Source organism: Salarias fasciatus, chromosome 9 (genome assembly GCF_902148845.1).
Source record: "Salarias fasciatus chromosome 9, fSalaFa1.1, whole genome shotgun sequence".
Taxonomy (NCBI): domain Eukaryota; kingdom Metazoa; phylum Chordata; class Actinopteri; order Blenniiformes; family Blenniidae; genus Salarias; species Salarias fasciatus.
This window is the reverse complement of record NC_043753.1, coordinates 14,281,064-14,302,821: the sequence shown is the minus strand read 5'-3', so window position 1 is coordinate 14,302,821 and position 21,758 is coordinate 14,281,064. Positions and strand designations below refer to the sequence as shown.

The 21,758-nt window shown below is 41.1% G+C and overlaps 1 protein-coding gene across 2 annotated transcripts in view; it reads left to right on the top strand.

The window, feature by feature from the left end:
• Positions 1 to 21,758, top strand: part of ctnnd2a (catenin (cadherin-associated protein), delta 2a) — a 245,157-nt gene that overhangs the window by 72,218 nt on the left and 151,181 nt on the right. For both annotated transcript variants that reach the window (XM_030099690.1, XM_030099689.1), the window contains exon 3: positions 10,393 to 10,505. In XM_030099690.1, coding sequence (XP_029955550.1) covers positions 10,393 to 10,505 — 113 coding nt within the window. The remainder of the gene's footprint in view (positions 1 to 10,392; positions 10,506 to 21,758) is intronic.

Below are 21,758 nucleotides of genomic sequence, written 5' to 3'. Positions count from 1 at the left end.
TGCTAATTTAACAATACACACAATTCACAAGAGCCAGTTCAGGCTTACGTGGAGCCACTGTTTTATTTGTGCCTTTGATGTCTCGCTGTGCTGATTAAAGAATTGAGTGTCAACCATTTACTTCTGTTATTTCATCCTTAACCAGAAACATAACAACCTGTGCGCACAAGATATTTGTCACCTATTGTTACGCCACCACAGTTTGCCTCCTGCATGTGACTTTTATGACGGCGTTGCAGAGATATGCTAATATGTGGTCATAATTAGGACAGAGGAAGCTGTGCTGACTCTTTGTTTGCTTCTGCACAGTTGGATAACCGACACGAACGTTCCTCTTGCTTTGCTGAAAATGCAAACCGCTATTTTCAGGCTGCACTGGGGTTGAAGGACACCAACATGCCACTTATTCACCCCCACAATGACAGACAGATATACAGGAACAGCGATGTGAGCGAGAGAGGCAGACAGAGAGAGACTGAAGACTTGGAGACATGATTTCATTTTGCCCACTGAGCCCTTAAATAATTTAACGAGGGAGAGATCTGTCATAGTATTGCTGTGTTTGTGTTGAATATTTATAATGCGTATAAAACTGTTATGGGCCAGCTGTTGGCAGTCATATGTCTCACGTCTATTTTTATTTTTTAAAGGAACATTTGAATCCGAACTCTGAACACATCTGCTGCCTCATTCGTGGTGTACCGGTGCGGCACCTTGACGAGAGTTTGGGAAATATTCTCAGTGTTTTTCATCTCGTGGCTCACGATTAGCCTGGACCTAGCCTCGTGCATGGCTTATTTTTCGACTGTTTAGTAATGTGGTTCTTTGATTCAGTTGTCTTTGAAGCTGTTTTGCTGATTTCCTCTTTACCCAGACCAGAGATATTTTAATCCTGGGCTCATATTTATCAAACGGCTCGGAATCACTCCTAGGACCCGCAATGGAAGTTTGAGGGGAGCCAAAAATACTCCAAATTATGAACAGAACATATGAGGTAGAAGTTTTCTAAACCACTTGGAGCAAAAGTCACGAGTTCTCAGTACAAAATGGTTTTATATTCAGCAAAACTTTTCTTTTTCCCCAAACCATGTTCATTAATAATCTTTTGATTTAGCATATTTTAAAGCATGGCTATATAGAAACATTATTATTCTGTGCTGAGAAATACAGGAAACATTCAACATTTTGAGCTTTGGCTTGTTGCAAGTTACTTATGGATATATAAAGGTTAAAACTAATTTTCACCAAAAACTTGCTGTCAGCTGCGCCATTATTAAAAAGCACTGTCAGTATAATGAGTCTCAGAACTCAGATGGTAATAATTGGCTGAAAAATGTGCACAATGTAATTTAAAAGAGGAGACTCAGCTGTTTCCTAATGCGACAACGGCACCTTCCATGTACAGTTAAGCGCCTCTTCCATCACTGTTTTCTCAAACAATTACAGGAAAACTGCCACAAAACATGTCAGAGCTTCTCTCTGTGGTTTAGGTCTGAGTCTCTATACATCTTCTCCCCCCTCTTACCCAAACAGAAGGCAACTCGCAATTATCAACTCACTGACACTGAAAAGCGTTGTTTTCTATGTGTTTTCTGCCAGTTTTGCTCTCTTACTCGCATAATGCCGTTTCATCCACGGAGTGCGATGAGCGCTATTGCCGGCGGAGCAGCTTCGGCACTTCCTCCCTAATATCGTTCAGTTTGCCTCACCATTTGTTGCCTTTGTTAGATATATTCTCTGTTCCCCAATGACTGTGACAATGATATGAATAAGGAGGCAATTTCCTCCTGCATAGTGATGCATGAACACTGCTCTATTTGTTTATGCGGTGTGATCCCTTTTATTAGAGAAAATGATATGCATCCAAGTAAAGCCTAGAATTTACTCAGGGTGGGACGAATGTTATAAGTCTGTTTGCTTCACCGTCTGTGGATTGGTTCGGTTAAAACCGGGCTTCTTTTGTGTCTTCATGGGACTATATTTTGAGCAAAAAGATTAAATTGTGAAATATTGCCTCACATCAGGTCTGAATGAACGTGTGGTGTAGTTTCAGTCCTGGTTTTAAGCTGTCTTGTTCTACAGAGCAACAACCCTTTGAGCTAATCGATACATGTGACGGCACCACCAGGGTATCGATTCAACCAAGAGGTTATTTTTAGCATAGATCTCTATTTTTATCTCTGCTTCAGACGCATAACCAAAGTAATTATGTGCTGAGCTGGAGGCGCTGGGTGACAATGCACCTGAACACGTTTTTGTAGGAATGCTGATAAGAGCTCTCGAGTCTTAAGGATCTAACCCAGTGGTGTTTAACCCTGATAGTTGAGACCATATGCCCTGCATCGTTCAGACATCTTCCTGCTTCATCACACCTGAATGGAGCATTTGTGCCTTCAGGAAAGCTTAATAAAGAACCTCGCTCTGCCATCAGGTGTGTAAGAAATGTCTTAAACATGCAGGAGGGGGGCTCTTCAGCACCATGGAGAGTGGCCTCTGGATATTACAATAAAATGCTTTTATTATGTTTTTTTGTTTGTTTGTTGTTTTTGTTGTTTTTTGGTGAAGTACATGTTTTTGTTCATTTAAGTCCAGTATGCACAGTACTGTGAAAAACAATGGCCCCTCTTGCAACAATGATAATCTAAGTCTAAATGTATTTTAGATGAATTATTAAATGATCATTTTGTCATTAAGATAATAAAGCATGAGGGATGCTTTAATTTGACTGTCTTTGTCCAATAGTCATCACTCTTTAAAAAAACAAAAAGAAAAATATATTTTCTATTTTTATGGCCAAAACAGCCACATTTATCACTGTTTTTCTTTTTCATCTTCAAGTGCCTTGTTTTTAATTATTTGAAAAACAAAACAAAACAAAATATTTTTTCTTTTTTGTGGCAATATTTGATTGAGTAGTGTTATTATTTAGGAAAAAAAAAATAATCCCTAAATCTGTTCTGTCACTTGTGTGTGTTTTACATTTGTTGGTTGGGTTTCTGTTACTTGTCTACCGGCGGTACTTTATCTGTTTTGCGATTTGTGTATACGGCTCATAATCCCCCTCAGGGGAAATGCTTACTGATATTATTAATACTGAAGCGCTGTCCACTGCATGACTCTCATAGCCATAATCACATTAAAGAGCAGCCCTTAGGTATTTCCTCTAATTTAAATGAATGTAAACTAAATGCTGTTAGAAGTGGGCTGATACCGAAAAGACCAGTCGTCTCAGTGTGAGCCGTTTCCCTGGTGTATATCAACAGTGAATGACGTATTCTGGAAAGTGTTAATGAGCAGAGTTGATTCAGAATGAATCCAGACTCAGTTGTTTTTTTTAATTTTTTTAATCTTTTTTTTTCCTTTCTACTTGTGTGTAGTATTACTGATGTTTGCCAGATGGTTGGAGCACCTGCATGCTCACCTACCCACAGATGCACACACATGACTAGAGACACACACGGCGCTGTTCCTTCTTTCATGTGCTATGAATTCTTTCCTCACACTTACGTTCGCTTACGGAGATACTTCCTGTTGTGGCTTTCATTTGTGTCATTTAATTTGAAAAGACAGATTTGAAAAATTGATTTCTCCAGATTCTATGAGCAGACGAAAGACAAAGAATGCAGTGGGGTTCGCAGACAATTGTTGACCACCTCTTCTTTGCGTTTTCGCGCACATAAATTGGTACAAGAATAACAAGTTGTTTCATTGATTTATCTCTTGACGGCGCCAGCAAGCACCTCATTCCGTTCTGAATGAGGTTGTTATTCTTGTGTATTGATGGTATATTCTGGTGGTATAGCAACTGCCAATTCAGGAGAAGTTGACATTGTGCAGTCAAGCTTGCTTTGATAACAACGTTCATGAGAGCAGACGTCTCACAGCGAGTGGAAGGCTTCAGCAGTGGCATTATAATACCATATCCCAGCAGTTATTTGTTGCCCTACACAATTTCAGTGTGTGGAAACAATGTGAAATTTCGGGGGGGGGGGGGGGGGGGGGAAGCCTTCTTTCCCTCACAGCAAAATCTAATTTGTAGAAATTCACACAAAATATTCCCTACTCAACATTCTAGAAACTGGTGTATAGATCCAGACATACCGACGTGCATGATTTCATGGCAGCTCCTTTTGTCAAACACACAATACCCACATTTTTCAAGAAGAAAGTCGTGACTCCGATCAAGCTATTCTCGTGTTCTGTTGTCCTGTCTTCCTTTTTTTTTTTTTTTTTGCACACATGCACATTCAATCAGAGGTAGTTCAGGTGTCCACCCCCAGGCTATAGGCTCATGTGACGTTCTCAGTCACCTCTGTCTGTATCCGTTAACGCTTTCCCTCTACTATCTCCGCTCTTCTCCGGCCCCTCTTTTTTGTGCTTTTCCTCTGACTTGTGATGTTTCGCACTCATTAAAGTGACAGACGAGACACACAGCTGAAAGGAGGAGGAAAGGCAGAGGCAGAAATGATTTTCAGATAAATCCGAGCCACGCCAAGGCAGCATGACGCACATCTGTACGTTGCGATGGAGGGTGATTGTCGCTGCATGGGGAATTTTTAATATGCAGGGGAGTGAGGGAGGAGAGGAGAGTGACCTTTTTGCCGGCTCCCATCTGCGCTCGCCTTTGTCGTTCCCTTATTCCACTCATCTGGCCGGGAATTTTTTTCACACCTCTTTGGTGATTGAGCAAGGGGAGTGATGGAGGCATAAATGAGAGAGAGAGAGAGAGAGAGAGAGAGAGAGCGAGAGCGACAGAGAGACAGCGAGTTACTTCTTGGCTAGAAGGTCATAGCTCCATTTGATTGCCTTTTGTCTCCCATCCAAAAACAGCACTGTTAATATCTACCCAAAGGGCACTTTATAATGATTGGACCTTATCTCCGGGCGATCACACACAGGGAGCATGCGGCGTCTCTATAGTGTGACGCAGGCTCACTTAGTTAAACTGACAAGGAGCTATACTGCCTGTCACACACCGTGGAGCTGTGGAAACTCTGAACATCACACCAGAAACCAGGTTCAGTTTATTAGTTCACATTTCACAAAGAAAAGATGAAAATACCCATGAAAATGACACAAAAGCGCCGTCTTGTTTACTGAGTAGAAAAGTGCACTGAAAACCTCTCGAGAGTACTGCCAAAGTAAGAGCTCAATATTTTGTTTATTTTTGTCTTTTATTTGACTTCCCTGCAGTTTTTAGTGTATCTGTTTTTTTTTTCTTTCAGATTTTAAATCCAGTTCACTGAGTTTGCCGTTGAATAATGAGATCGGGATATCTATAGGAGGGTTTCCATTTCTCTCGCCCCACTCTGCGGGATTGCCAGATATTGTCGGTGTTGTAATGTGCCTCTAGTGCCTCGGTTTTACTTTACATCAACACACACATACATCCAGACAGATTCGAGTGTACAGATGTCTTTATGCGTGCTGTTTAGTCCTTTTGTTTCCCGACAATCCTCTTTATTTTGAACTGCAAGAGATGCTAAAAGCACATTTTCAAAGAGCACGCAGGGCAGGGGCATTGTTTTTCTTGCTGCTGTTCCACGCTGATTGCCTGAAGTGTTGTTGAAAATACCATAAATGGATGAATGGGTGACGCTAGACTGAAATAGAAGGACAGTAAAGTAAATATTGGCCACTGGGAAAATTGGAATAAGGACACGTCCCCCAGGTGTTGGTAAACTGTTTTCTCAGCCTGATGTTGACTTTGGCACCCAGTAAGCTCTGCGAAACATTGTCAGACAAAGCAGTGGCAGAAGAACAAAAATCCCTGGAAAGCAGTGGAAAGATGCTTCAAAAACTGGGTTCTCTGTCATCTCACTGTAACCTGAAATGACCCAGAGTGTGTGGGGTGGCCGCTGCAGTCCAGTCAGTTAATAAAGCCACATACACACATACACTTTCCTTATAAGGAAAAAGCATTTCTCCATATTACCAAATGACGACTATTGTTCGCCTTTTCTTTAATGAATCATTGACAGCATTCCTATTCAACATTCATTTTCTCAAGGACTATGCTCTGTTCAGTCTTGAAACGTGAACCTCCAAGAGACAACCCCCACTCCTTTTTTTTTTTTTTTTTTGTAGGTGAAAAATGAGACGGACACCTCTATGGGAGCAGCTCAGGTATGCGATAAGGGCAGGGTCTGTGTCTGGGAGGAGTCAGGACCTAATTTATAATACTAGGGGGTGGATGGGGCGCCACAGTTGCCATAGAGACCTTTGTGGCTGACTGCGGCTGCTGCTGTCTCTCTCACATTTGTTCCTGAGAAAGGTGGCTGTGACATGCGCACAACATGGGCACAATATAGAGGGATTCTGCATCCTGCACTTTGATAGCAAGACTCAGACGAAGCAAAAGGACAACCTGAGCCTCCCAGTTCATCAGCGCTGTGGCTCATTTTCAGGTAATTTATTGTATTTGTCTATACAAAGCAAAATGTCTAGTAATTTGGTTGCAACTTGTGGATCGAAGTCACCGTGTTTGCTAGTTTCTCCACTTCATTCTATTTCTTTCAAAACTCGAAATGTAAATTGATAGCAATCAAAGAAGGCATGATGAACACAAGATGAAAGGGTGAACCCTGATGTAGGAACGATGGATATGTCTCCTCTTGCTTTATGGAACATGTTATCCTTCCACTGACAGCACCAGGCTTTTCATTTGAAGTTATATATAGGCCCACTCGTCAGCTGTGTTGATGGTTTTTCATATAAATTACATCTTATTGTACAACAATGGAACTCCATCTACAATGGAGTATAGACAATCTTTTATAGAGAGTTGTGTTTTGTTTTGAGTTAGGAATGGCAAAGCTTGATTAATTTAATACTTTTCACCTCTTTTTATTACATTACAGCAGCAGGTAATGCATACGTGGACACATATTTGCACTATCTTCTGTGATTTTCAATTTCCAACTGTTCCAACGAGAGCACTGAAGAAGATTAAAATGAAAGTGAAAAGATTTTCTGGAAGAGCGATGACATGATTTTATTGTAATATGCAGCAGATGAAAAAGGTACTCATGTAAACCTCTTATCGTAATGATATTTTCCATGTATTGATGATATTAGGAGCAGTATGGAAAATATACCGCCATTTCTCTTTTCTATATTTCATATGTTCTTTAGTAATGCTTTACATCGCTAAGTGACAAATATAGTTACATCTAGATGCCTGAATTATATATTTTTCCTACTATTAAATCAACTTTTCTTAACATCCATAAAATCAGTGTTTGTTCTCACTATGCTTTATTTTTTTCTAGGTTTTCAGTTGATGGATGCGTAAGCTTTTATTGAGTCAAATGTTACTGAGCTGGCAGATGTGTGCTGTGCTAAAAGCATAATTCAGCTAAATAAATGTGTCTCAAAGCGTTACAGTGACTTTCAGAAGTTGAGCTGATGATCACTTTCATAGGACTTCTTAAGTGTAGTAATTATAACCAGCTGAAAGATGTAGTGTTTTTGACTGCTGCGGCATTGTTTTACAGCTGCTCTTTTGTTTATGAATTAACTGCTGTTCGCAGCACAGCGGTACAGTCATAATGTAATACAAACACAAAGTTGCAGGTCTCCCAATCCTAACAAATCAAGGTGTTTTATATCGAGAACGTGCTCTCCAGAGGATCGTTTGGCATTCATAACAGAAGTAACAGCCAGGGTGTTATTTGCTGGGGGGGAATGGGAGCACTATAAACCCCTCTGGTCTCTATATCCCGTCCATCCATCCATCTTCTGCACAACTTTATCCAATTTATTTATCATGTGGCCGTGGAGCCGTTCGGAACTGACATGGGGGAAGGTAGAGGAGTACACACAGACACAGTCATAAAGTCGCAGACACTCACATCCCATCCACACCTATGGATGACTCAAGAGGCCCCAATCAGCCTCAATCAGATTTTTTTTTTTTTTTTTTTTGATTTTATACCTGGAGAAAACCTGACATGCACAGTAAGTACGTGCTCACAAAAACACAATCTGGACCTCAACCAGTTATATTCTTGTCGATAATATGTATAAATATTGTTATAATATATAAACTCCTAACACTGCTGCTTTTAATAGATGTAATTTGTATTTATCCCATCCACATTTCATTCAGTTTTAAAGTCAATAGCAGGTTTAAGCAACACTTATTGCCTTTTATCATGATTCAGCTGATTTGTGAAACCTCTGGTTTCATCACAAATCGCTCCTTGGCCTCAGCCGAAAAGGCTGCATAAAGGCAGGCAGTTTCTATTAAATGGGATCATTTTGTGCGTGCCCTTCAGTGATCGGTTTCAGTTGATCAGAATTCATAGCAGGATGTTGATGGACGGGTCAGTTAAGCCGGGTTGTGTCGCGATGCTTTCACTGTACGTCTGGTCAGTTTGCAAATGTGAAAGATGCAGCTGATCCTGAAACATGTCATTAACCATGTTATATCAATTACATACAACTTTCCTGGGCTTCTCTGACTAAATAAAGCCTCTGAAAAAGACTTATGCATAATTTAACACATTTTTACTCTGTTACAGAACTTGCCTACCAGGTTTCCCATGTGTTTCAGCATTCAGATATTACTGTGCTACCTCAGAACCTATTTAGGATATTTTACCATTGAGGCATGATATATCATCAATTAGCATAATGCTGCTTTAGGTGCAGGGATTTGCATTTTTTACACCTTGAGGATTTAAGCCAGTTGAAGCCGTGGCAAACAAGGTGACAAAGCAGTCTGCTGCGGGGAGCGGCGCGGAGCTTTGAAGCGAGGCACCTCGCTGTAAAACAAAGCTGTAATTTAGAATTACGGGTCCAGAGGGTTTAATAGACCCCGCGCAAATTCCCAGTATTACCTCGCTTTGCAAATCATAGGGGTGGCTGAACCTGCTACTTTGTTGTTCGGATGTGCGAGATTTATCTTGTCGCGGTTAAAACAAGGAAAAATCGAGACAGGAGACGCTGACAGGAAGTAAAGGAGGAGTTGAGTGACTGGGGAGAAGAAGACTGAGATAAATGTGAATGAGAAGATTGTGGCTGGCTAGTGGTCTCAAGGCGGAAGATATATTTCTCGACACTCTCTGTGTAAACTCGCAGTGTGTGAGGAGTGTGTGGAGGAGACGCATCCACCATCCGATACTCCTGCGAGATCAGTGAACTACTTCTGCTAATACTACATTCAGGGAGTGTGTTGGACTTGCTCTTGGCACTTAAGCGAGTGTGTTTGAAAGAGAGCGAGGCGGAATAAGAGGAGAGGGAGAAAACACGGGTGTAACTGCATGTTGGAGAGGAAGATGGGGAACACGATAGTGCATATTTATGAGTAAATAGTTGGAAGCATGCGGGAAGAAAGGGAGAGGAAGATGAATTACGCTGTGCTCTGGAGTGTTGTGGGGGAGACGCGACTGAGGTTGGAGACTTGAGATATAGGGGGTTGGGGATCAACTCATTCAAAGCTTCAAATAGCTTTGTGAAAACCAATCAAACCAGCATGCCCCCCCCCCCCCCTCCCCCCCCTCCTCCTACATCTCCTTCTCTCACGCTCCTTTTCTTGGTCTTACACACACATGGAGTCACTGATGTTCAGAGGGGTGGGGTTCGCCGCACTATTGATCTGCTTCCGTGTGTCTCTGATTAACTTGAATGCAACGCACGCACGCACACACACACACAAAAAAAACCACATGCATGTGTGGCTGCCATCGGTTTGAAATCTCATTTATCTGGCTCATAGCTGGATGACTGATGGAACTGGGACTGTCAGCAAACCATGTAAATAGTTAATGAAACAACGTACACACACGCGCACACACGGTGTGTTCTTTGGGGGCAATCAAACAGTGAAATTGTACTTATCTGATTAAATTCTGTTGCCATTTATTCTGCAGAATAAAACAGGTTTCTCGTTTCTTTTCTTTCTCAATCTGCTTTTCACAATAATGCCACTTTTTCTTTTTTTCTTTTTTTTTTTCAAACATACAATTGTTGAACCAAATGGGAAAACAGCTCTTCTGGGATTACAAAATGTGCCACGCGAACACACTCCACAAATGTCTCGGTTAGACAGAACCAAAGTTTGTAACCCAGTTTCAGGACTCCTCTTCGACTTCTCCCTGTGACAACCTTCAAGCTGCACACAGCGGCTAAGATTAAAGGACTTTTTTGCTCACATATTTAGAATGCTTGGAAACCTATCATTCCCCTGAGCACCTTTTTCTCACCTGTCAATCATATTCCTGCTAATAATGCTACTACAATTTGACTGTTGCGTAGCTACCAGCCCTGAGCTATTTTAACGGCCTGTCTTTATACCTGTGTTTCACGGTGAGAGCCGAACCTTCGTACTTCTTATCTCTTTCTGTCTCTGGCTGTAAGTAACACACACGTGTTGTTTCCCTTCTTCAGGAGCTTCAGTTTGAGCGTCTGACCAGGGAACTCGAGGCTGAGCGCCAGATCGTCGCCACCCAGCTGGAGAGATGCAAGCTGGGATCAGAGGCAGGCAGCATGAGCAGCATCAGGTAACATGGAAACCCTGTGCTTCCCTGCCAGTGTGTGTATGTGTGTATGTGTGTGTGTGTGTGTGTGTGTGTGTGTGTGTGTGTGTGTGTGTGTGTGTGTGTGTGTGTGTGTGTGTAGGAGGGTGGGGGTTGGGCTATCAGGTGACATTCATTCCCATCTTTTGTGTGACCCAGCGGTGGGCTGCCTCAGTATGGGGTCTGAGGTGATATGCCACCGCGGGTCCCAACTACCATGTTTCTGAGCCTTTATGACACCATATCTCCCTCACACACACACACGCATACACACACACACCAGCTCACCTGCAAACACATGGCACATGCTCTCGTGATCACTCCGTGGAGTGATGCATCTGGATGAGGACGGCGTTCCTGCTTTTTGAGGGATGCATTCATCATCTGGACAGATGGGGACACCACTGGAGTTGCAGAGAAAATAACCACACACAGATGCACTCCCCCCCCCCCAAGAAGTGAATGCTGTTACATGTGGTAAATAACCCAGAGTTTGCGGTGGCTCATTGCAAACATATTGCAAACGGAAAGGTGGCTCACTGATGTGCGAGTATAACTGTGCAAGTGCTCACACTCTGGCATATTCGCACAAAGGAAATGACAGTCGCTGAAGGCAAGATATCACACACACTTAGACACGTAGACACAGCCCACCATCACGTTGCAGAGGGTGTGACAGTGCACACCTTCAGTAACACCTAAACATCGCTGCGGAATGTCAGTTTTAACACTTTTACACTTAATTATTTCTCCTGTCCTTTATGTTAAATGTTATTAATGTTAATTGAAACCTGAAACCTTGAAACTTACTCAATTTTGTCGTTTGCATTAAAATAAATTATTAAAGTTGCAGCAAGATTCTGTCTTAGTCAAGTTACTAAACATTTTTTTATGTATCCAGTGATGTCTCATGCATTTTAACCATGATGTTGTTATAACAACTTACTTTTCATCAAATTTTTGCAATATAGACAGAGGAGTTCAGCACCTTGGGGACCAATTAATATTATTTCTGCTCTCTACTTTTCATACAGAGTTTCCTGTTTGAAGCAGTTCAGGGACAAATATTCAAAATCTACTAAAGATCAATCTCACTAGTCTTTTTAAACAGTTGTTCTTTTGACTCCTGTATTTCACCGCTGCTTATTTAGCACAAAACTTTTAGATTCTTTTACACACTGGACCCAATCCACAGTCGGCTCATTATTTACAGGGCTCGGAGCACTTCCTCGGGCAGGTGACCGTCACTTGGCTTCCCTCCTGTGTAGAAATTCAAATAAAGCACTGTTTCTCCTCTCAACCTGAACCGTTTACAGTAATGCTGTGAAGACTAAGACAGGAAAAACAGGGTTACAGCTCAGTTATTTGGCTAACCAGGGGTGTGATTCTCCCAGTCTGCATTGTGTCATTCATGATTGTAACTTTCATCAATCCCCTGTGTTTCAGCCTGACTTGGACCCATCCATCCATTCAGCTTCTGTAGTGCTTTAGATGATTATCAGTGTCAGATTCATATAAATATCTCATTATTTTTTTATCTGATGGGCCTCGTCTGAAGTAACTTGAGACAGATTGTTGTCGGTAAAACTGTTTTGTTAATGTAGAATTTATTATCTACTGCTTCATTTAGTTGTCTTTATCTTCCTAATATAAAAACTGAAAACACATTTCAGATATTAACTGCCAGAACCTGAAGTGTTTAAAGCAATCAACACATTTTAATGCAACAGTCCTGTTTGTCTTTTAATCTTTTTTGTAATTTCCTTTTAATCCTGTTTAGTCTGAAGTTGTGATGCTAATATATGATGGCCGTCTTCCTTGTCATACAGCCAATTCTAGTCGAGAAAAGTTATAAAATTGTCTCTTTTTACAGATAATGAATTGTAATAATAAACTCAGCATATGCTCTTTTCCCCTCTATTTAGTATGCAACTTTTGTTTCACAGCAAACCTTAATTGCCTTTTGTCAAGTAAACATTCTGTGAGAGTAGTTCAGATTCATGCATTCATCCGTGCTCCTCTGGAGTCCAGTTTGTTGAATACTCGCTTCTCTCTCTGGTCCTGGATGTTAGTATGCCTCTGATGTTCTCAAGATGAAATTTCACAGCTGGCTTTAAATGGTTATTGAACATATTATGAATATGTTGCTCTTGATTTAATGGATATTTTCTCTTTTACACCTGAAAGTTAACAAAACGGAGTCTTTTCTAATTGACAGTATGCAAATATTTGGGTGCTTTACTGTTACCATAAAAGTTATGGCCCATTAGGCAGTTGTGAATGTTAAAAATCTTCAGTTATGGAAAAATTTGTTTATTTTTCGCAGTGGGAATTTACCAATCTACATCTTAAGATGCACATATGTGGATGTTGTGTAATCTCATACAGATTTTGTACCTTAAGTTTATTTTAACAGCTCATTATAAACCAGATTTCACGTCGTCTAATTCCAGAGTGCAACTCAGTCCTGTTGGTTTCAATGAGCTTGATGTACTTGCTTCAATTTAAAGTTGTATCTGTTTGAACTGTATTTGGTTTGCCAACAGTGTGCATTCACAAAAGTGAATCTATACATCTATCTATAAGAAAACATCAATTAGTATTTTTTTTTGTTTTGTTTTGTTTTTGAGCATATTTTTAACATACTTTCACTCTCTTGTTATGGCTTTGATGCAAATACCACTTCTCTAACATCAGGTAGTTCACTTTTCCTGCTGCATCACTGATCTTTCGGCTTGTGTCTCTGCTGCTCTTTCTGCTCCACTCACGAAAAAAGTGCAGCTAACACTGAATAAATTTGAAAGATTTAGTTTTGTTGGAATTAGATTATATTTTGACATTCCATCGTGTTGGTCAAATGTGTCCTGTCCTGTCGTTTCTGAAGACCATGTGTTTGACGCCTCTGTCGATATATCATCATAAGATCTGACCTGTTGCGTTCCTGTGTTCGATTTGGTTTTATTTACTTAGTCTGCAAAAAGAAAATATCAAAATTACACAAATCAAAATTATGCATTTTCAATTCCACAAACACTCTCTTTCTTGCAATCTTTAGTATGTTTTCATCTGAAGTTGTGCATCTGTTTGCGTGCAGGTTTGCTTGGGAGAATGTCTGCTTGTGCACATGTTCATGCCAGCAGTAGCACTTCTGTTATCTCACAGTTGCATCATGATTACCACATCAGATATGGAGGATTGGCTAGCCACGCCTTTCCCCGTGTGAGTTGTGTCAGTGCACGCCAAATCAAACTTGTGATGTGCGTTTATTTTTCCTCTTGTGCTTATGTCACGTAAACACATGTGCAATTTATTCCCTTTGGTTTGATTGGCATCATCTTCGATACCAATCCTAAACCTGACTGAAATCCCAAGTACAGACTTCAGGGTTTCCGATATCGCTGTGAATGATCAGAGAGAGTCTGATGCTATTCAAAGAGACAGCGTTAACCTTTCCCATGGTCTCCAACATCACCACTCATTTTCCTCCCCTTCATCAGGGTCTCGGTGACAGGCAGCAGCTAAATATAGAGTGTGGTTTCTGGCTCTGAACGGATAGGTGTTATAATAAATGACAGTGTTAAAAAGAACACACTCAAGCTCGCTGCTTCAGAATGAAAAGGGAGATAGTTTTGTTAAAGAGACAAACAATAAGAGTCCTGTGGGCTTAGAGCTGCAGCCACAGTATTCACTCAGCAGTAGGTCCATTACTTTGTTAGAAGCCTGTCAGAGTCAGAGTGAACTTAAGAGCACTTGTTACCCTGTCGATGTCTGGGCCTCTGTTTGCGCTATTATTCCAAAATGTGTTGATGGTTGCATCCCCTCCACTTGTGAGTTTGTATTGCACATGCTCGGAGCGAGCGCCGTGTTTGTGTTTGCATGTCTGTGTGTATTCTTGGCAGCTGCTGCGAGCCTGCGTGTCCTTAGTTGTGTTCCGCTCGATAAAGCAATTCAGGCATCTCCACGGACTCCTCCTCAGAGCCGAGGACCCTAAAAAATGCCTGACTGCGGCGCAGAAACCCAGGGCATTACTGACTAACATCTGTTCACACTGTGAACTGTTGGCATGCGACACAACACTTTACAGGATGGAGGCACGCACTGGCACACATACACACCCACACGCAAACACATTGACTCCAAATAGCATGCCGGGACTAATTTATCATTTTTCTAACATTAGTGGTAAGTGGCAGCCAGTGGGAAGCATTTGCTCCTGCTGTCTTTTCTGGCTGACTGGCTGCGCAGCTCAAGCCTTCAGTTTAGTTTTAAAGGCATACCACCACATTTCTGGCTGAAGTGTTTCAATTAGCATCCATCTATTTTTCACCGTTATGGAGATGACAACACACACAGTGATGCAGCACCGAATGATGAAATATTAAGAATGGCGTCTCAGTCATAATCGAAATGAATGCGTCTTTTCTGCAGGGAAGATCAGTTTAACAACCAGCTGCATATGTTTACGGGAGTGATTTCATTCATTATGTGGCTTTGTCAACAATGACTGTGCATCCGTGCTTCGTCCCACAGGAGGTAAAATAGTTTAGCTTATTTGTTTTTAGAAACTCAGGGCATAAGGCCTCGATTAGGTTGCTTTAGGCTTTTAAGCAACTTTTTGTCAATTATCACAGTATTTGTTTTTATGCGTTCAATTTGTTGTGTTTTTATTGGTTATATTCATTATCATCGCTGAATTTTTCAGATTGAGGTGTTGTTTGCATGTTAGCCGGTTGAATGAAAAATTGTGTAACAAATAGCTGCAAATGCACAATGTCTCTGCGCCAGTTGAATAGAAAGCACTATTTTGATCGACTCATTTTCTTTGAGGCTTATTACTGTTGGATATTTGATGTGTCAGGTCTGAGGGAGACTGTGGAGCAAAAAGCAGAACTCACTGTTCTAACAGCACAAAGAATGTGTGGTGAGGGAAAAAAAAAAAAGCCATTTAATAGGTTGACATGACAGAATCCGTGAATATTTCTACCTATTCAACACACCATGCAAAACGTACTTTTAGATATGTCTAAGATACCTTGACTTTAAAACTGTTTCTAAAGAATGTAATTGAATATAAGTATACAATTGAAAAGGGATTCTCTCTCTGCACTACAGCTTTTGCCGCCATAGGAGCTCCTGCTCCTGCTGTGAGGTTCAGGAGTAACTCACAGATCAAGTCATGCTTCCAGGCTCACTTAACCAGCTGATAATATGGCGAACAGGCTGCATTTAGCGTCGAGACGGCTAAAAGCCCGGTGGATGCTGACTGGACTGTTGACAGCCCAGACGGTTCTGTTCATTGTTCAGCTTCAGTTACGTCACAGAAACACATCCGTAAACTCCAAGCTAATGGGAAAAGCACAAGCCTGAGAGGAGAAAGAAAATCCCATCATTCAAAATAAAATTGAAATAGGACATAAATCAGAGGTAATAGTTTTGAAAGTTTATCTAATGTCATGTAAAAAAAAAGAGAAAGAAGAAGAAGCCGGCTACAAATCCAACGTGCACGCTGCAGTACAGATTGCTCCTATATATTTCCATAGCCTAAACATGTGAAAAGCGCCCCCCCACTCATTGAGTTCAGTCATAAATCTCACCCTGTTCGACTCCTGTTGACCTTGCTGTGCATTGCCGCTGACATTATTGGTTCATTACAGCGTTGCCCCCAAACTGCTCGGAAAATAATGTGAATCTGGCTACGAAGCAAATCATGACTTGGGGCGGTAGATTATCGAGGCCATAGACGAGATGTCACATAAGTTTATGGATTCACTCGCTAAATTAAATTATTTGGCTGTCCTATTCCACCGGCTACAAACAGAAAATAGCACCAGCACCGAGCCTTCTGGGTAGTGCGTGTAGAGTATTTATGCAGATGTGACGTTATGGACAGTGATATAATCAGGTATGTTCATGAACAAAGGAATGAAACAGGCAGTGTGCGGTCGCTTTAAAAAACAAGTCATTAAAGAAAAAATATGAGTAGCATGTAAAGCTTCACCAAAAATTGCCAATTATTCTGAAGCTGAAAGGTCATGTCAGATAACAGGAATCAAAGCCGCAGCGTGCGGCCTCTCAGTTGGTATGCGGATGACAAGGGAAGTTGAGCGAAACAAATGCGACCTCTAAACGAGTGTTTTGTTGTGCTTAATGGAATTGTTAGTGTTTAGTGAAGAGAGAGGGGAGTGTCAGCGCAGGAGGTGGGGGCAATGCGGAAACCGTGAGACAAAAAGCAGAGGCAAGGTAAGACAAAAGGGAGAGGTGGAAAGAGATTAAAGAATAGAAAGATTTTTAATAGATAGCTGACATTGCTATTTGGCTGACAAAGATTAGGTTCATTGATTTATTTAGTTTATTTTGCTGGGAGTCGATAGGATTTTCTACTCCGTTGTCTCGCTCTGTCATGTTTGTGTTTTCCCTCCACTAAACATCCATCTCTCCATCGTCTGTGACTTCCATTGCTACATTTTATAAAAGCTTTTCCACTGTTAATTATCTGTCTCACTGTCTTTTTCTTTATAATTACTTACAGTGCTGTTTTTCTTTACTCCACACATAAATGTATTGAAAGTCACAATCTTGTCCTGTCTGTATCTTTTACTTATACACCTATAGATCCATATAAATCCCCTGCGTCAGTACTAATAAAAAAATGAAAAAAAAAAACAAAGGAAGTGAACTTTTGGATCTGAAAAAAACTTGACACTCCCCATATATATACAAAGACAGAAAATAATCATTAGAAATTGCTTGAAAAATCATCATAGCTTTTGTTGTTTTACATTTTGTCTTTTTTTTTTGTAGCCTTGCTGTTGTTGTTTTCCATAAAACACTTCTGTTTTCCTGGTCTCTCCATTGCCTGATGTGAAGCGTCTCCAGTCAATATGTTTGCCGTTGAGTTCAGGTGTAACTTTATTCGCAGCATTTTCCTTTTTGCACATATTGCCAAACATCCTCTATCTTTTTTAAATCAGTCCTGTTTTGGGTTCTCCTGTGTAAACACCACAAACAATTCTTCCACCTTTGTGAGTTCTTTGGTTATTGTCACTCATTCGCTATGTTTCTGTTGATGATCTATCAGTTAAAAACGCTCATTTTTCTGTTATTGGATACCCAGCACAGGCAGTGCATAATTCTGTAAAACCCTGTTGGCCATATCATATATGCAACCTGCTGTCGTGCGTATGTGATGCTCATGGGTTACAGCATGTGGTTCTGTCTGTTATGTTAACAGACAGATTCTTGCTTCGGGTCAAATTTCTTCCTGCTGCCTTTCATTTGGTATGTATGTATCCTGGTATCAGGATGCAGGATAGTAAGCAAATTTCTCACCCGAAGCATATAAAAACAATAAGATGCTTACGTGTGGACGTGGATGATGGCGTGCTCACACACAGACATGGACGTTCCCATCTGGCATGTAATCGCGTGCACACCTGCAAGAGAACGCATGAACATCAGAGCCAGATGCTGCGGTGTCTTGACTAATAAGATTGGCTGTAAGAGATGGAAACAGTAATAAGTGGAGAACATGCAGAAAGCACGGTGCCAGAAGCCACAGTCTATAATACTATAAGCCTTTAAATATTTGTACGGTTCATTTAAATGCTGCAGACACTGAATATAGCTGTCTGGTGTCGTGGGGGCGGGAACCAGTCTCAGGCAACTGGGACAAACACAAAGAGGCAGATTCAAAGGTGAAGGCTATCAGTCGTCAGGGGTTATAAGGTTGAGGCTAAGAAAGAAGAAAAACAGAAAGGAAAAAGAACAGCAAACGCGTTACTAACAGATGGACTCTTAATCCCCTAACTGTGATTTTAATTTTTGAAAAGAACTTTATTTCATTGTATCGGTAGAAGCGTTAAAGCTGTGATTTACGATGCACAGTGAACGTGTCAGAGACACTGATGTGTTGGGAAAGAGCCGGGAGGTCCAGTGATTAAGATCATCCGGGTGGCTGTAGGGGTCAGAGGTGAACCTCCTCCTATTGACTTGGGCCTCCTTCGAGTTAGAGATTAGTTGTCCTCCATCTTGGCTCAGTTATTAGTTACATGTTAGTTTAGGCATTAGCTTAGTTCAAAGTACCTCAAATGCTAACAAATGTTTAGACCAAACTGTAGCCCTCATTGTCTGCAAGGCTAGTATATTTGAGTTTAATTTCAATACGATTGTAAAAAAAAAATATTTATATTTTCTATAAATGAGATTTGAGCCCATGACCTTCTCACTGTGAGGCAACAGTGCTAACCACTGCTTCACTGTGCAGCCCCACCTTAACAGTTACTATTTGTAACCAGAGTGGTATCAAACTTATAGTAAGAGTGTTTTTTTCTTCAGCATTGTACTCAAAGAAGAGTAAAAAATATGTTCTTTTCCTGATCTACTGTAAAAAAAAAAGTTACTACAACACTTCTGCTTCAAAGTAAAGCAGGTAACCAGGATTCATGAACAGAAGATATTTACTGTCTGAGGATCTGAAACACTGCCAACAATATCACTGAATGTCAAAAGAATTATTCTGTCAAAAGAATTATTAAGTCTGGTATTCAGACAAAAGTTAACTTGACCAGAGACGAAGCATGCATGAGTTCACAATGAAGCATGTGTCATTCTCAATTTGAAATACATACTTAGATTTCGAAAGAAAAAAAAAGACCCCATTTATTTCACATTTCTTGGTCACAAGCCGCTGTGAGGGGTGGGCAGATCTTGTGCTTCTTTAAAACAATGAGAATATTTCAGCAGAAAGAAGGAGGGTATTAAAATACTGTTCGCCCACTTTGGAAAGATAGCGATTACTGTCCCCATGTGCTTTCATGTAGGATGCTCATTTGTTAAGCCTTAATGGTCTTTGAATGTAAACCTAATTCTGACTTGCAAGGAAAGTCAGTCGTCCCTAATAAACCCGACTCAGTGTCTGTCGGAGAGCAACTGGTTCACGATCGGGACTCTGCTGTTGGATGAGCTTCTATACAGCCGCATTTCGTAATGAGGTAATGGCAGAAATGTCCGCTCGCTGCCTTTCATGGCTTTCAGCTGCAGCTCAGAGCGTCTGTTACTCCGACAGAAGAGGTGGATGCATACTGAATGCATTTTGAGAGAGAGATCCAAACAAACTCTTTATGATCTATTAGGCGCTGTAACAGTATCAGACAGTCATGTTAATGCACCACCCTGTTTGCATAGTGTGCAGAAATATAGATGAAGAAAGACAGAAGTCTTTGTTGGTTGAGGGGTGAATGAGAGTGTGCTCGTCAAAGAGAGAGAGAGAGAGAGAGGGGGTGAGAGAGCGGGAGGTGTAAAGTTCATGTCCTGAGGCAGTAACAGCTTTCTGATTGTGTTGTTCAGACTTACACATCTGCCCACAGACCCACTGGGTAGGTCAGAGAAAGGTAAAGCCAGTGTGTCCAAGAGTGTGCACGTGCTTATGCGCTTGCACGAGAGAGCGAGAGAGAGAGAGAGAAACAAAACCAGTGAGTCACCAGAGACCGCACGCACACGCACACGCACGCACACACACACGCACACACTCAAACAGCCACCACTTGCCTCACAGTGCATTGGCGCCCAGTCCCTGAGCCCATATAGGACTATTTATTCTAATCAAGCTGTGACATTTAGTTCCACATCAGCAGGGACCGGCTCCACTCTTTGTGCCACACACGACACACCACACACACACACACACACACACACACACACACACCGCGGCGTATTTTCTCACCCCTTTTCCAAGACTTTTCTCAGGGGCAAACACACTTACTGGACTATAAAGTTGTCCTACCCCTGAGGAGCAGACATTCAAACAGTGTGGGCTTATTGTTCACACACTTCAGAGTTGATCACAGCAGCTAATAGACCCCGGACACATCGGCAGTGCCCGGAATACTGTTGCGGGGGAAAAAAGTGGCCTCTTCTGTCCGTCGCTGAAGTGTGTTTTGTCAAACTCTGTTTTTCTCTTCTCTACTCGTTGCTTCAGTTTCTTTTAGCTTTAGTGACCTCTTTAGGTCAGACCATGAGTACCTGGCTCAGATGAAACTATAGGACCGAAGAAAATAGGTAGAGGGCCTTCAGAGGTAACACCGTGTTCAGATCTGTCAAAATTTTAGCTTTTCACATCATGATTCTTGTGCGTGCGCCACTGCTGACTCTCTCGAGCTCGTTTTTGTAGTATTTCTTCAATTTTAAAGATACAGCCAAGTCCTCACTATAACACTAACGGTCCCTGTTTTTGAAGATGGTGAGAATCTCTTCCTTAAGTTCCTGCGTAGCCATTTTGGCCATGTCTGAGCCCTCTTCTCAGAACCAGGAAAACTTCTACGCTGGCAAATCAACTCTCTTAGGATTATTTAGTTTTTGATGACCTTTCAGATGTTGTTGGATTAACCGGTGAGCATTTATCTGGTTTCTTTTTGTTTCGTCACTCATCTGCCATACTAAGCCTATCTATAAATCTAGATATGGATATCAATCCACATTTAAAGCTAAAACAAAGAAAATCTTTCCTCCATAAAATTCCGGTTTGTACCCCCACTGTGTTCCCTTTCATTTCAAGTTTAATAATAAAAATCACATCTTTGATCCAGTGAGAAATTGGGCATTGCCTCCCTCTATCAAAGGAGTAGTGAAAGCAGTAATCTTATGAGTCCCAGCAGGTAGAGGTTCCCCTTCAGGAACATTCCCGAAAATGGATTTACAAGAGATTTTGGTCATATTTTACCCAGCACTGTGGAACAGGTATTAAAATTCAGCTGCAAATCTTTCCTTTCATGCTGAGGCACAAGCAGAAAATATGGATCTGAGGTATCTCTGTGATCTTACAGGGTTAACCTGTAGGTAAGGAAAAAGGATGTACGACTTTAAATTGGATAAGCGGATGTCAGGACTCTCCTCAGTGTCCTATCCCAAATATCTTAATCGGTTGTCATATTAGGGTCCTGTTCCCCTGAGAATTTAATAAAAAAGATGGAGACGGGCAATCTAATTCTGAAAATTAACATGATTATATTTGAGACCGCTCCCTTATCATTCGACTTGGTGAACATTCTAATGTTCTCAACCCTATTTGGGATTTTTACGGGACTGTGAGATTTCATCATTGATATAATCCAGACAAAAGGGAAAATGGAATCAGTTAAGGAAGATTTTCTTTTTTGATTTGTGTGTAAGAAAAAAAAAAAAAAAAACTTTATCTTTGATATTAGTTCAGCACAGATAAGGGGAACTGAAGATAAGGGGTAC